The 14,806-nt window shown below is 53.1% G+C and overlaps 3 protein-coding genes across 3 annotated transcripts; 1 reads left to right on the top strand and 2 right to left on the bottom strand.

Moving 5' to 3' along the window:
* Window positions 1–698: 698 nt before the first annotated feature.
* On the bottom strand, window positions 699–3,451 carry MAM_05821 (GTPase FZO1; the record flags this gene model as incomplete). The annotated part of the gene is made up of 2 exons (XM_040824619.1): window positions 699–1,042; window positions 1,102–3,451. The coding sequence occupies 2 exons, from the start codon at window positions 3,449–3,451 to the stop codon at window positions 699–701; spliced, it is 2,694 nt and encodes an 897-aa protein (XP_040677301.1).
* Window positions 3,452–4,245: 794 nt separating this feature from the next.
* On the bottom strand, window positions 4,246–7,926 carry MAM_05822 (serine/threonine-protein kinase ppk6; the record flags this gene model as incomplete). Its single annotated transcript, XM_040824620.1, has 6 exons — window positions 4,246–4,605; window positions 4,662–5,028; window positions 5,109–5,153; window positions 5,819–6,443; window positions 6,599–7,659; window positions 7,772–7,926. The coding sequence occupies 6 exons, from the start codon at window positions 7,924–7,926 to the stop codon at window positions 4,246–4,248; spliced, it is 2,613 nt and encodes an 870-aa protein (XP_040677302.1).
* Window positions 7,927–8,167: 241 nt separating this feature from the next.
* Window positions 8,168–10,485, top strand: MAM_05823 (TBC domain-containing protein; the record flags this gene model as incomplete). The annotated part of the gene is made up of 4 exons (XM_040824621.1): window positions 8,168–8,398; window positions 8,463–8,995; window positions 9,057–9,199; window positions 9,251–10,485. The coding sequence occupies 4 exons, from the start codon at window positions 8,168–8,170 to the stop codon at window positions 10,483–10,485; spliced, it is 2,142 nt and encodes a 713-aa protein (XP_040677303.1).
* Between the last annotated feature and the right edge of the window lie 4,321 nt (window positions 10,486–14,806).

The following is a 14,806-nucleotide window of genomic DNA, read 5'->3' on the forward strand; positions in this document are numbered from 1 at the left end:
CCGGGCTCGGCCCAGCCCAACCCACAGTCTGCCAGCTCCATGTATGCAGGTTCAGCACAAGCACGTCGATGCAGCACAACTGCCGCCATCTCTACGCCGTATTTCCCGTGAGCCAGGGCTCCCTATAGGTCCGTTGGAGTCTGGATATCTGTTGATCGCGGTGCCGTGCTACCCAACTGCTTCATCTTGTCCCCTGCCGACAGGACGCCGGGCTCCGTTCGAAACCTGTGCCTGTATTGCCTGATGCAATCAACCGGCCTGCCTTCCAACGACATCTAGAGTCAGCCACCTACGTATGTCTTCAGGCCATGGTAGCCAGGCCAACGACACCATCAACGTGGTGGGCTGCGATTGCGCATGTGAGAAAGGAGCGAATAACTGAAGAAAAAAGAAGCCTTGAACAAAGAACGGGGTATATTTCGAGGTGTATAAATTTCAAACCGATACAGTACACCGGACCGTATTATGCAGCTACGCTACTTGACAAACGTAAAACGTGTGAGAAACACCACCACGCATAGGCGACAGCTTTCTCCATCCCGTCTAAATTTTGGGGAAAAAAAAAACGGCCCCGTCCATCATTCCCTCAAATCGTTGCGCCACACATTACGTACGTCCAACGGTTTGTTCTCCCTTTCAGCAGGCCAGCAGGCCAGCAGACATGGCCAATAGTCCGATTTGCTATTCCACCAAACCTTTTAGTGTAGCTCTTGCGGTGCATCCAGGTCCACGTCCTCGACCCTGCTCCTCTCGACTTGACTCCTGCCCACTAGTTCGTGGAAAAACTTGGCTGCTTCTTCACTTTCATGTCGGACTTTGTCAGCCTCATCCCTTCTGTTGCCTAGATCCTTGACGCTCTGGTCGAGGCCGACGCGCAGATTGTCGGCCGGGAATCGCAGGATCTTGCGGACAGACGAGGAAATTCGAAACGAGTTCGCGTGGATGTAGTCTAGCTCGGCCAGCTGCGAGGAAATCTTGGTGGCAAGTCTTGGGGGTAGGGAATTGGGGATCTGCTGTAAAACGTAGGCAGCTCCGGCGATCGCTGTATCACTGTCAGCCATGTGGCACAAAGCGCGAGCGCCTTCTTCCCACTTCACTTACCAGCAATGACAATTCCTGGAACGATCAATTGACGAAGGTTCTCATTGCTCAAAACTCGAGTCGTCAACACGGCGTGATCCATCCAGTTACCCATACCAAGCATCCGAGGCACGACAGCACCGGCCACCGTCAGGGCCATGCCGGTGCCCGCAAACTTCTCTTGGCGTTGCAGCAGAGTCGACCAATCCACAAAGTCCCAAAGCTCAGTTGGAACATGTACCTGTCGCGCGAGAGCATCACGCTTTCTCCGGAACATGGCGTCGGGCCGGAACTGCAGGTTCTGGAACTCGTCTCCAACATGTAGCAGGCCCAGTTGCTTGATAGTATTGACACCCTGGACGCTCTTGCTCCTGCCGTATTCTTCACAGCGCGTGACGGCGTCTGTGATGTGTGAGAGCATGGCTTCTTTGATATCTTCGGCGTACTGAAAGGCGCCAAAGACGCCGGGGTATGGCACATCGTAGTTCGTACTCCCGGCCTGAGCGATGGCGGTATTGAGTTCGGAACGAGTATGATCGTAGACGACTTGACAAGTCTCCTCGATTTTTCGATCTATTTGCTCGCTTACTTCAAGCCTGGCCTTTTGACTTGATGCGAGCTGTGGTTCGATTTCTTTGAGTTCCGCGGTGACTCTGCCGACTTCTGACTGGGCAACTTCTTCGTTGACGTGAGCCAGTGTGTGTATATCATTGAGAATGTTCAACAGATATGTTCTCGCAGGGGCAAGCTTAGACCTCGCCCTCTTTTCGAGAACGAAGCGACGCAAGGATGCTTCTAGGGCCTCGAAGTCTCGAATCTTGTCCATGTCCTTGCCCTTTCCCTTGCCCTTTGCTCCATCGTCGCTCGGATCATCGCCACCACCTCCACCGCTGGAACTGCCGCTCCCGCCACCCCCGGGGCCTCCGGGAGGCGCTGGTGCGGCTGGAATAGCGTTGCTCGACACGAAGTGAACAAGGTCCGATGATTCTTTATGGGTGTCTGGGCTCAGCCCAGAGACTTGATCCAGAATAAGCTTCTGGCAGCGCTCCTTGTCTCTGATGGTGTCATATCCATTGACGACGATGAACAAGTAGGCCTTCTCAGCGGCAGCTGCCCATATGAACTCCTTGGCGGATTGCGTGAAGTGATTTGCTGCGGAGACGACGAATACGACCACGTCGATTTCCTCTTGTCTTGCAAAAATGGCAGTAGTCTGGGTGGTATCTGAGTTGAGACCTGGCGCATCGATAAGTGCAATGTCGACTACACCATTGTTGAGTAGAGACTCGTCCGCTGTCCGAATATCCTTTACATATACCTTGCACTGAGTATATGCTTCGTTATCCGTTACAATCTTTTCCAACGCGATCAAAGGATAAACATCGTAAGTCGATTCGTCATGTCGGCTATAGGTGCATTCCTTGTGCACGGCGTGTACTTCCTCGATTCCCGCATTGTCCCTGGCGTCCAAGACTTCGCAAAAGATGGCTGTGCACGGCTGCTGGTCCTCGGGCAGCACTTTGCGTCGCAAAAGGGCATTGCAAAATGTCGACTTTCCAGCATTCAGATCACCCGTGATGAGAACTTTGCTTGAGGTATCTTCAATGCGCTCGCGGAGGGATAACAGATGCTTGATGCTCGAGCTGATCCTGCCATCCAGAAGAGCCGCGATGGAGTTTTTTTCTAGAGAGTGTACAAGCTCAGCCTGATGCAAGGCCCCTAGTTTCAGATCCAATTTCAAAACCGATAATTCTTGCGTGATTTGGGGAGAAACCAGCCTCGGCTCTGGGGCTGGTCGGGTCTCGGCGGCACGGCTGGACTCGGGGGGTAAATCGTCGATGGAAGTCCGAGATCGCATCAACGATGGAGGCTGGGCGGTTGTTGACGAAGAGCTAGCAGCGTCTCCGGCAACTGAGTACGTGCGCCCGATTGCAGGTCGCTCCGAGACCGTCGCGTCTGCAGGCCGGATGGTCGGGTAATGGGCTGGCCACTCGGTGTTCACCTGTCGAAGACTCTGTAGTAAATCCAGCACCTTGTTGATTGACCTGGATAGTACCGCGCGTTGGCGATAGTACCATATCTGATGGCCGGCACTCGCTTGACCTCGAGCATGGAGAGCCGAGTCGGGGCTTGCGTGTGTCGCTGATGTCATAGTCGTGTGGTGATCCTCGCCAGGAGCACTCCCACCATAGCCAGAGTCGACATCCAACATGTTCTGCAGTCGTGCGGCATGGTCTGATGTCGATCCGGTACCGACTGTCATGTAATGAGGTCGAGTCGACGATGGGGAAGCCGAGTCCTTTGGCGCGTCGGGATCGGGCTCTGGGCGCAGCGGCCCCTTGCCCTTGCCGGCAAAATAATCCTGGCTCATTTCAAAAATTTCAAGCGTACAGCATATTCGAAAAGGCTGACAGAAGGGCGGCCAATATTGCCAGAGCTGTGGTTGTTGGTTCAGGAATTATTTCGGCGCATGAGGTGGGCAGACAATGCTGGCTGTCGCGGTTGGCATGATTTTTGTCGAAAGGAACGTCTCTCTCTCTCTCTCTCTCTGACAATTTCGGGTAGGTGCGAGTTGCCGTGGACTCGCAAGTACTAATCGTGCCCGCCCCACTTTATGTGGTTCGGCTAGCAAAAGCCCTCACCACCAAAGGTGGTGCTCGACAGCAAGGCGGGCCGGACACCAAGGCGGGCCAATTTTCAACCTAATAACGCTATTAACCTCTTCGCCTATAATGTACACCCTTCTCGTCCCAAATTTCTAGTAGATCTAGTACAGAATCCAGACGCCATTTACGTGCCTTTTTAGCTGCTTCAAAAAACGTCCTCTTGGCGTGGTTGTGGCGCCTTTTGTCGGCATGCTCTTTATGCTTGCTGTTCGCCTGATGAACTCGAGAAAGGTCTTTGCAAAGGCGTGATTGGAAGGAGAAACGGCGAATGGTTGACGCGACAGGTATGCATTTGTTGGCGGTGACGGGAGGGGAGCCATATGAAGAGGTGCATTATCTGTTGACTGTTTTTCTAGACCGGGAAATAAAAATAGGACATGTATAGAAAACCAGATATTACAGCCCTTTTTAAAAAAAAAATCAAAAAAATCAAAGGTCGTCACTCATTCATTGGAAGCTTCAACGAAAAAAAAAACCCCGGATGTAATTACGCAGCTCATTAAAGATCCACCTGATCAATCGCCGGCCACCATTGAGACCAGGCCCCCTGCTCGTCGAGGTTATTGCTGACTTCCGCGAAAAGCTGGTTCAACAAGGTATTAGTGTCGAGCTCGTGCTCGTGCTCGTGCTCGTGCTCGTGCCCTTGAACCGGCCAAGTCGCCTGCGCCGAGGGCCGCTCCGCGCCCCGAATCTCCCGAGTATGCGCGTCGGATCTATCCACGACACGGAACTCGTGGACAGACTGGTGTAGAGTATCAAAGTCTGCTCGTGTGCGCCCCTGGTATCGTGTCCGGTCCTCGGTTGCTCGCTCGTAGAGCACGGATGCATGGTGTATCGTTTTGATCTTGCGCGTGCCGCCCTCTCAATGTTAGCGCAACGGTGGCCACGGTCGTGTCATGCTTGCGGGCGGCTTACCCATCCGTCGGCGATTTTCCAGACAAGTCGAAACTTTTCCAGGTAGTCGAGACACATTTTGAGACAGTCGCTTGCTCGCGGGCTGCGGCCCAGGTTCATTCGGGGGTATTTCGCCACGTAGAGGTTGAGGTAGCCGGCTGAGAATGCGCAGAACCCGGCAAAGGGCGTCATGAGATGCACGCCACACTCGGAGGCCTCGTGTAGAATGGCGGCGATGTGCTCTGCCGCGCCGAAGAGGAGTCGGGAGCTGTCGTCCCACCAGCCCTCGGGGGCGGGCGCCCCCAGCATGGGCTGGTCGACTGGACCCCGTGGCTCCGACTCCGGGGTCGGCAGGAAGGGGAAGTACTCGCGGTGAAGCATGAGGGTGCTGACAAGGCGTAAGCAGGGGCGGCGGCGGCAAGTTGGGAGCCCCGTCGACCGCTACCGCTGTGGGAAGGGGATTCTTACCTCACGTAGTACAGGAGATTGAGGTAGACGAACGTCTCGCCGACACTGGGTGCTGCGAAGTAAGTACTTAAGTAAGCTAGGTACCCTAACTTAACCTACTTCGTACTTGGTAGTAAGTAGTACAGGTACCAGGCCCAGGGATCCAGGTACTTTAGTGCTGCAGTGCCAGATGTGAGTATTGGAGTCAACGGTTCCGGTGGCAACGTACCGCCAACCACCGGTCGATAGCAAGTCGTCGCGACTTAAAGGGGCGGGGGGCAAAAAAGCCCGTCAAGTATTGCACATGTGACCAATTGACTGACTGTATGCGTAGTTAGGTGGGTACTTGGTATTTATTAACAACCTGTCATGCGTATTACAACACGACCTCGTCTTCATGCTTCAACATGTAACGAAGCTTTTCAGAAACAAGCAAGCCGTTTCTTCGGCCTAGTCCCCAGAGTCTTTTGCGTTATTTTCACCAGCGTGACCTACGTCCGTCCTATTTGTCGACTTGGACCTATACTTCTAGTAGGATTCATGGTTCGGCGCTTACATCTCAAAAAGTCCATGTGATATTGCCCACTCCTTGTTTACATTATCACGACAGGACGCTGCTGCCCTACATGCTGTTCCCCATGAGCTGTCAACTCATTCATCGCTGCCGCAATAGCTGCTCATGCTCTACCCAGAAATTCTTGCACGCCCTGTGGCCCCAATGCTCTGCCCACCATTCCCCAAAGCTGTCTTCAACGTCCAAGTCAACCTTTGCAACCCTCTCTTCTCTCTTGAGTCCACAGATAACACATGGTTTGGGGGCTGTCGGGGCCATCTTTGCCGTATGGATTTTTGGGTTTTCCGTAAGCTCCGGCACTCTGATACTGGCCTTGGCAGCAGAGTTGGCCGTTGCCGTTGCCGATCGTAGTCTCCCCACGTGCTCTCGCCAAGCAGCAACCACGTCAGCAGCTTCACGATCCTCCCGTGCAGATTGTTGTTTATCTACGCCGGTGAGCTTCATGCCCGTGCTCCCTGCTGCAGAAATAGACATGCTCTTCGCCAAAATTTTGTCTCGGTGCCACCGGTGCTTCCGCCCAGCAATCACACGCGCAGCCGTCGATGCCAGCAGAACGTATCCTTGAAGGAATTGGATGGCTTTGGGGGTCGAGAGAACCTGTTGTTTGACGGATAAACTTTGCCCGGCTATAGATTTGAACAAAGAATTTCCAGTATTGAAGAGCTCTGGGAATGCCGAAAGCAGAATCGAGGGAGGAGGGACATTCGTTGGCGGCGGACTGCTGTCATTTGCCATGACCTTTGTAGTTTCAAAATCACCACCAGCATCCCGCAGCCACTCATCTGTCAACGCAGTATTAGCAGATTCTTGACTGCCATGACTGTCCCCCTTGTCCCCCGGGAATCATCCCAGGCTCCCCAGTCGTCTTCATTTGACGTCGCTTTTGGTAAATACACGTTCTCCGAAACCGCCGAAACGGAACCAGGTTTTGCTTTACGTGTTGATATCTGAGTCGACTTCTTGACATTGTCTTCATCAGTGGAGGGCTGATTTTGGTATGTTGGTGACTGCAAGGGTCGGAGTTGATTTGAAGAAGACATGGCTCCAAGACTTAATGCAGCAGCAGCCGGATGTGACTCTTCTTTGATGACTTTCGGGGTTGCTCCTTTTCGCGAAGGGGACACTGGAGCATCATCAAGCCCCAGGAGATCAAGGGACGGTGCAAGCTGTGACGTGCAAGCTGGCGCCAGGGCTGCATTGAATGTTGACTCGACGGCCTCGAATTCACCCAACTCGTCGAAATCATCACACGCTTCCCCGCCATCTTGCAGTTCGAAGTCGTCTGCATCAAATAACACATTTGGACTAGTAAGTGTTGCCTTCATCTGTGCTCCGGTCTTTGGTTCTGTTGGGGGCCAAGAAGGCTGTGGATGTCGATCTGCCTGACTGCTGAATGTGCCGAAATCCTCTAAACCGCTGCTACTGACCGAGTCGTTAGCCTGGGCATGTGCTGCACTGTTGTGTATGCCATGTGGGCTAGACTTGAAGGCAGAAGAAGAGCTCCAGCCGTGGATACTGGAAACCGGGGGCTGTGTGTTTACTTTGGGTGTTGCGGATGCCTCCGTTGGGTGTGCTACTTCAAAGTCTCCCCATCCATCGTCGTCATCTGCCCGTTGCGGAACGACAATTGATGACTGAGAAACGTTCGCGGGCTGGTCCCAGGCACGCATGCTGATTGGCGTAGTACTCTGGAACGACGACCATTGCGAAAGTGATTGATGGGCCGGCAATGCATCATCCTCGCTGCTAGACACATGGGAAATGTCTTGTATGTGGGCTTGATTCTGTATCTGGTGTTGCGGTTGGTGGTGGTGCTGGTGGTGCTGTGATGAGTGGCCAAAGAGATTGTTCGATTGCGACGGAGGCTGCGTCGAATTTGCAGACTGACAAAACTCGGCAAAGAGATCCGCGGACATGTTTATACGTCGATGCGGAATACCATGCTTGTTGAGAAGTGTCAAGGAGGCCGCGGCCGGCAGCGATGATGACATCTGAAGGCTGAAGTCTGGCGTCTGGCGTGGTGGAAGTGGAGAGAAGAGACGGTCACCGCATGGCGTCGCCTGGTGGGGCACCAATTCCCAACATGGAAGTCCATCGATCAACGACTTACCACCAGTCCATCACGCCAATCCCCCCTCTAGGCTTCAGCTCCGGGGTCCGGCCTCTCTGGTCATCACGAATTTCGCCGGCCAGAAGGCTTTTGCGTGAGACGGGCGGCCTGTCATCTGGTTCTGGTGTGACCGGGAACTTCCCCTGTCCAGCCATTATGAGATCCATCCAAGAGACTCGGTAAGACAGCCAGCGTCCTGATTGCTGAAGTCAAGAGTCTCGTCTCGGACGTGGCGCTCAAAGCAGCGGGCTGAGCTAACAGACGTCATTAGATTGAGATGGCAGACGACGCAGACTCATAGCACGAGCCTGGAAGATTTACAACGAGCTGTTCAACACAATGGCTCGTCCAGCCCTTGCTTGTCGGGCTGTCGGTCCGTATGCTGGAAGGTAAAAGATGCTCCGAACCATCACGTTGGGCGACTTGCATCGCCGACCAGATCAGCTGATTCATGTCCTGGGCCAGATCTTCCTGTTGTCGACCAAAGGACAAATGACAGATTGGGTGGACGCCCTGGAACAAGGCAGAAAAGATTATACAGAGCGCAGTCGTCATTTTCTCAAGTTTATTCGGCATCCTGAAGCTCTCACGGAGCTCACCGTTGATCCGCTTGCCGATGATCCTGATGTCAGTAATGAGTCCTTCGCTTTCCCTGCTGATATTGCTTGCATGCCTACTTACCTGGACCTAGTCACCGTGGAACACATTACGGCAGGATGAGATAATCCGCACAGAGATTCAACAGGATGTTCAGCGTCTCCCGGATGAAGTCAATTATCATAAGAGCACCGTTCAAGCCATGATTTTGGACGTTTTGTTCGTCTACTGCAAGGTCAACCCCGACAGAGGCGGATATCGCCAAGGCATGCACGAGCTTCTTGCACCGATAATTTATGCCCTCCAACACGATTCAATCGACGCAAAGGCTGCTGGTAATGATGCACATGCCCGTGAACAAATGCTGCATGTTTTGGATTCAGACTTCGTAGAGCATGACGCCTACATCATGTTCTCAAAGCTCATGGAGCAGGCACAGTCATTCTATGAGGTCACGGATGGAAGCACCCCCTCGAGTCATGGCACTCAACCAGTGATTTTGCAGGAGCAGCGATCTGCAATTGTCGATCGAAGCAAGTTCATCCACCAAGTTTGCCTGCAGAAAGTCGACCCGGAACTCGCTGCTCATCTCACAAATATAGACGTCTTGCCCCAGATCTTTTTGATGTGAGTGGAATCGACTTCTGCATGGCTCCAACAGTTTCGTAGCTAACCCTCACACCCACAGTCGATGGATTCGACTATTATTCAGTCGCGAATTCCCATTAGAGCAGCTTCTTGTGTTATGGGATACTATATTTGCAGTGGATTCCTCACTGAAGCTGATAGATCTAATCTGTGTTGCCATGCTGGTCCGTATTCGCTGGCAGTGTAAGTCATCCTCTGCTCGTGGCTATTCAGTCGCTGACGTGAGAAAAACAGTATTGGAGGCCGATTATACTGTTTGTCTACAACTTCTTCTCAAGTATCCCCCTCCAGAACAACCCAATGGGCCGCATACATTTGTCGATGACGCCATGTATCTACGAGACCATTTAGACCCTACAGGTGGATCAAGTCTCATCATGAAGTATTCTGGAAAGATTCCCAATAGCCACAATGTCGTCAAACCGATTCGGCCAAGTAGAGATGCTGGCCCTGAGCGGACCGGCCGTCAACCTAAATCACCCTCCAGGCTGACTCAGCACCCACCCAGTATGGAGGCCTTCTTCCAAGGAGCAGCTAGAAGTGCCAACCGTGTTTTGGAAAGAAGCGAAAAACTGGGCATCAGTCAAGCAGTCCGTGATGCCATGGGGGAAATCCGACGCAACGTGCAAAGCTTTAATGAAGCCCGGCAGGCACAAAGGTCCCCGACACATATTGTTAGCGACGAAGGCGTTTCCAAGGCATTGGCAGCTATGGAACGACGCAACAAAGAGCTGGCCAGCCTGCTGAACGATACAGTCACGAACCTCAAGACGGTATCCCTGTCGGAGTTTGGAGATAAAGCCAAGAGCCTTGAACTCATCGAGGTCGCAGCTGCCAAGATTCAGTTTGTGCAGATTTATCTAGAAGACTCCACCATGGATGTCCCCGTCTTCTCAACACCAAGAAACGAACACCCATCGTTGGTAGAAAGGAGTTACGAGGCAGCCGAGAAGAACACGGAGGCCAAGGCGACAACAGCAAGCGGAACACCCCCCATCACGCCGGCAGCTCCATCCAGCCCACCAGCGCCGGACGTTTTGAGACTCGCAATAAACGAAGAGAAGCATGATTCTGGAAAGGACATTACAGATCTGGGGAAAACGGAGACAGGCGGAGGCGACCAATTCAGAGAAGCGTCCCACTCTGACCCCCCGGGAAACCATGTTGTCCAAGTTAGGCCTGCTCCCGTCCCAACCCGCTCAACGCTTGCCCAATCATCCTTCTCTTGGATGTTGGAACCAGACGAGACGGCATCCTTTCGCGCCCCGGCAACGAGCAAGTCCTCAGCTACGCAGCACAGTAAGAAGCATTCGAGTAACCTCAGCCGGGAAAGGAATGCATTTTTATTCGGCGAGATAGCCGCCGATGCGGCAAATGGGAACCCCCCCCTAACAACGGATGACATATTTGGCATGGAGCCTATAGCGACGCCCAAGGGAAAGGCGCATGGCTGCTTTCATGACGAATAAGGAAACTGGTCCTGTTTTGACCATATGTCTGATGGATGTAAAATATCATACACGAAGCTTTCATGTACAACCAGTGCTACGCCATGCACGAATTGCCTTTCTGTCCAGAGTCTTGACGCCCAGAGCCTTCTTTTCTATAAATGATAAGACAAATGACACACTGCAAACCTCATTATTTGTGAGCTCTTCAACAACCATCTCTTCAGATCACGCAACGGCATTCCTACCGACGAGCCCGCCGCGAAAAACGACGTTGATACAGCCTTGCCAGACACCACAGTCTCTCGGCGTACAATATCAGGCATCTATACGGACACTCGCGCGTCCAGTCATGCCGCCTCCACCAATGCCCGATACGGCTCGGCGGCACAGAGCTCGACGACGTTGCGGCCAGACTGCATCCCCAAGCAGCCGATGCTGAAGACGGCGCAAGGAAAAAGGAGACATTCTTGACGATCACACGCGTTACTGAGCTTGCCATGAAGAGGCTGGAAATGGGTCATTGTAAGGGAGTATCTGAGCAGTAGGCTCGTCTCGGATGTACGAGGTGGCGAGAGTGCAACGTACAAAGTAGCCAGCCATGTAGCTCACGCTATCAAGAGCATTCAGTTGATTGCCATTGCCGATTTTGGCCCGCCGAGTAACCACTGGCCTGCCACAGAAAGACGTAGATGGGCTGCTTGTTCATATCCGCCGCCGTCTGGGAGTACAACACATGGGTCGGGGAATCGTCACGCCGACACCAGTGATCGACTCGTTCAAGGCTGCAGTGACGAAGGTGGCTGTACAGATTGGACGTTTGCGTAGAAAAACCCCAGCGGCCGATGTCGAGAGTCGAGACGACAAATACCGCCCGCTCCAAGAGGCACAGCCCTTGAACGTGTACGCTCTGCCGCTGGAGCGCGACAATGGCGTCGCATGAAGCGTGACAGACGGCACGATTTGCAATACAGGACCGGGCCTCGAGTGATGGAATTGATAATGGATAACAAATGTCGGAAAGTCCCTGCCAATGGCGCAGAGTTGGCCAAGTTGGGTGGTGGCTCAATTAAGCGCGCAAAGCATGCATTGCTTTGACAAGGACAGGGAGGGTCGTCCAGAATAGTGTACAATAATTCGGCAACATGTCAAAATTGAATCGAGCCATGTTTCATTGGGATTGGCGATTCAGGCTGGTTTGCTCTACACGCCGGTTGACTTGACTGGTCAGCTAATTGCAATATATTTGCCACTGTCTTCTAAGCAAAACGCCCTTGCTATTCTGGGGCCCTGCTATTTGTGCGGCAGAAAATCGCTATTCGTGCGGCACTAAGCCTAATTTGGATTCGCGCGGCGCTAAGCCTAATTCAGTCGCACCCTAATTTAGTCACACCCCTAAGCTGCCACGCCCCGCCATATAAATTTGTATGCGTTGACCTGGCAACGCAAGTGTTATCACAAAAATGCCCCACAACAACAATTTACGCTGCAGCCGCCAATAGGGCCGCTTTTTGCAACAACACAACATCGTCAAATTCAACGATTTTGACCTCTTTTTTCATCACAAAAATGCCGCTCTTTTATCTCCTTAATGGATGACAACTACATACCCGAATTTACTGGCTTTAGTGGCCTTTTTGAAGAATCGCATAATGACCCGTTTGCCCCCGAAGCCGAGGAGCCATTTGACGAGCCGCCCGATGAAGATTCTAGCCGCCCAATCCCTAAAATGCCGCCACCAAGGACAACAATTTGGGACGCAACAACAAAGAAGACTTGCAATACAGTCGAGGCAGCGGTCAATAAATGCTGTAAATAACACACAAACTCAATCAATAAGTAGACAAGCCACAGAGCAAGCGGCAGTATCAGCGTCGCTGCAGATTCGATGGATGACCCCTTGGGAGCCCGGGCAGCGCCCTTAGAGGCAGCGGAACAATTGACGGCCCGTGAATGTGTGCACATTCATCAAAAACACCAGAAATCGCGTTTTTGAGCGATTTGAGCGCTGCCGGCGCTCGCCCGGGCTCGCATTATTGAGATTTAATTGAATCCAGCTTGAATTTTTGGATTGTGGCCTTTTCCATGTGGGTGTATGTGAAAATATATGGGGGGGTGTGGCCGCCCGGCCACTTATCCAAATCGAGTCTGGTGCCGCCAAATCAGGTTTAGTGCCGCACGAATAGCGATTTTCTGCCGCACAAATAGCAGGGCCCCTATTCTGAGTCTATGGAAACACAGACAACCGCCGTGCGACTGCGACGACAGGCGTCACATGCGTCGCTGGTTAATGCACGGGTTGCTGCACGGCGCGAGCAATGTCTAAGCATGCCTTGTGTGACCGAGACAGCCAACAACGTGTCGAGACGCAAGATTGTACAAACTAGGCGTTAGGTGCGTTAGGTAGGGTCCACGCGAATTTGCGGCCTCGGCTAGCCTCTTGACTTGAAGAAAGTCGTGTACCGTGTAATTCGACGGAAAAATTGCCGCCGAGGTGTAGAAATGCGACGAGCGAGTGGGCCAGGAATTATGTTAACCTTGAGCGTGATCGCTTTTAGCTTGGGGTCAGACCATTCCAGGGCGTCACGACCAAGGGATGTGTCTGACTATCCCGATGCCACAGTGGACGGGTTCGTACGGGAGGCGGGAGAATCGCACATGGTTGGGGGAGTGAGACCTGGAAGTCTGGGACAGGACCGCATTGCGTAATACTGGCAAGAATACTCCGTACGGAGTATAGAATATGCCGTCAAAGTCACTGCCACTCGGTGCGATGTGCTCCTCGCACCCACCCACTCAACCACCGCAGTTGACGTCGACGTCGTCGCTATGGAGCTGGCTATCCAGTATGCTCGAGTAAAGAAAGTTGACGGAGAGGCTCAAGGGCGCGCCCGAGTCGGCGTGAAGCCAAGCCCGTCGAGTTGGTTGTCTGGTTCGCGGCGCCTTGACGTTGGACGTTGGACGAGCAAGTAAGGACAGCACTTAAGTTGATGGCAAAGGGGCTTCCCTGAGCTCCCGAGCGGCTTGACGAGATCAAGAGCCAATGTGCCATTTTACTGCGGTTCAACGCAAAAGTCGAAGAGACATCCTCGACGTGCATCACGCAGCTGCCAAGGGAAACTTGACTGGTGACGCGGAGGAGAGTACAAATGCTGGCGTATTGATGGCGGGCACTCACGCGCGTTGAGCGGCGGCGGGAGACGACCAGTGACATCTAGTCATTGTGAAGGCCATGACGTTCAAAATTGAAGGGCTGAAAATATCAATGCAGGACGCAATACAGTGCAGTAGGAGCAGCAATAGAGAGCCCAACTTCGAGACACTGTACGTAGCTTGTTGGCATCCACATGGGACTTTGAGTCTGCACGCGTGTCGAGGTGATAATGAGGGAGGGGTGCCTACTTAGCAGGCCAAGTACCACACCCAAGAATCTAGGTGCCTAGCTACCTACCTAACTGCAGGCAGGCGGGGCACCGTTGCTCCTGCTCATTTTAGTCAGAAGAACGGACCGGATGACGGATGGGCCCTACGGAGCACCCACCTCGTTAGTCCCCAGTACCTACCTACTTGCCGAAATACTTACTTAAAAGTAGGTTCCCAGTAGCTCGCACCAGACATAAACGGGCCAGACACCCGTGTCTTGCACCAGCTCCTTTGTCGGGTCAATCTTCCTCGGGCACTTCTGAGTCGGGCTGGATTCAACGCGCACAAGACCTTTTTCATTTCCATGCCAAGGTGCGGGGACTGTACAACAATCTTGACGGATACGAGAAGGTGACGCCGTATAGAGTACTCGGTAACACAATGCCAGGCATGACGTGCGCAGCACATGCATGCCTAGGTGGTCACTGGCCGCTCTCTTTGTGTCTGGTCCGTGCGCTTCGTCCTGCTCCGCACCCCGTACTCCGTGCTCCGTAGCCCGATCAATTACGTGGCTGAGGAGCCGCACTGCATGCCAGTGCAAGGCTCAAAGTGCTTGGTCACGTCCGCGACTGAGGGCCAGCTAGCTGCCAGCCAGGCTCAGGCTGTCTTGTGTCTCTCGCAATGAATGCTTAGAAAGAAGCTTCTGGTCAACAGGGCGCGCGAACGGGATACCGGTGTCGATGCCGCCAGCCCCTTGGGCTCTGGAACATTGAACGTCAATAAGGAGTGCGGAACATCGAATCAAAAAAAGTGGAATGAAGTAAAAATGGATTCTCTTGCTTCGTCCTGGGGGATTTGATTGGAGGCCTGGCGGCATCTCATGCAGTTGCTCTGTAAGCCCTTGCCTCGCCTCGGGACCCAGGTTCCTTCCTAGGTTCCTGGGAACCTGACCTGACATGGGCAAGCTGCGACGTTTATC

Source organism: Metarhizium album (assembly GCF_000804445.1).
Source record: "Metarhizium album ARSEF 1941 chromosome Unknown scaffold_16, whole genome shotgun sequence".
Taxonomy (NCBI): domain Eukaryota; kingdom Fungi; phylum Ascomycota; class Sordariomycetes; order Hypocreales; family Clavicipitaceae; genus Metarhizium; species Metarhizium album.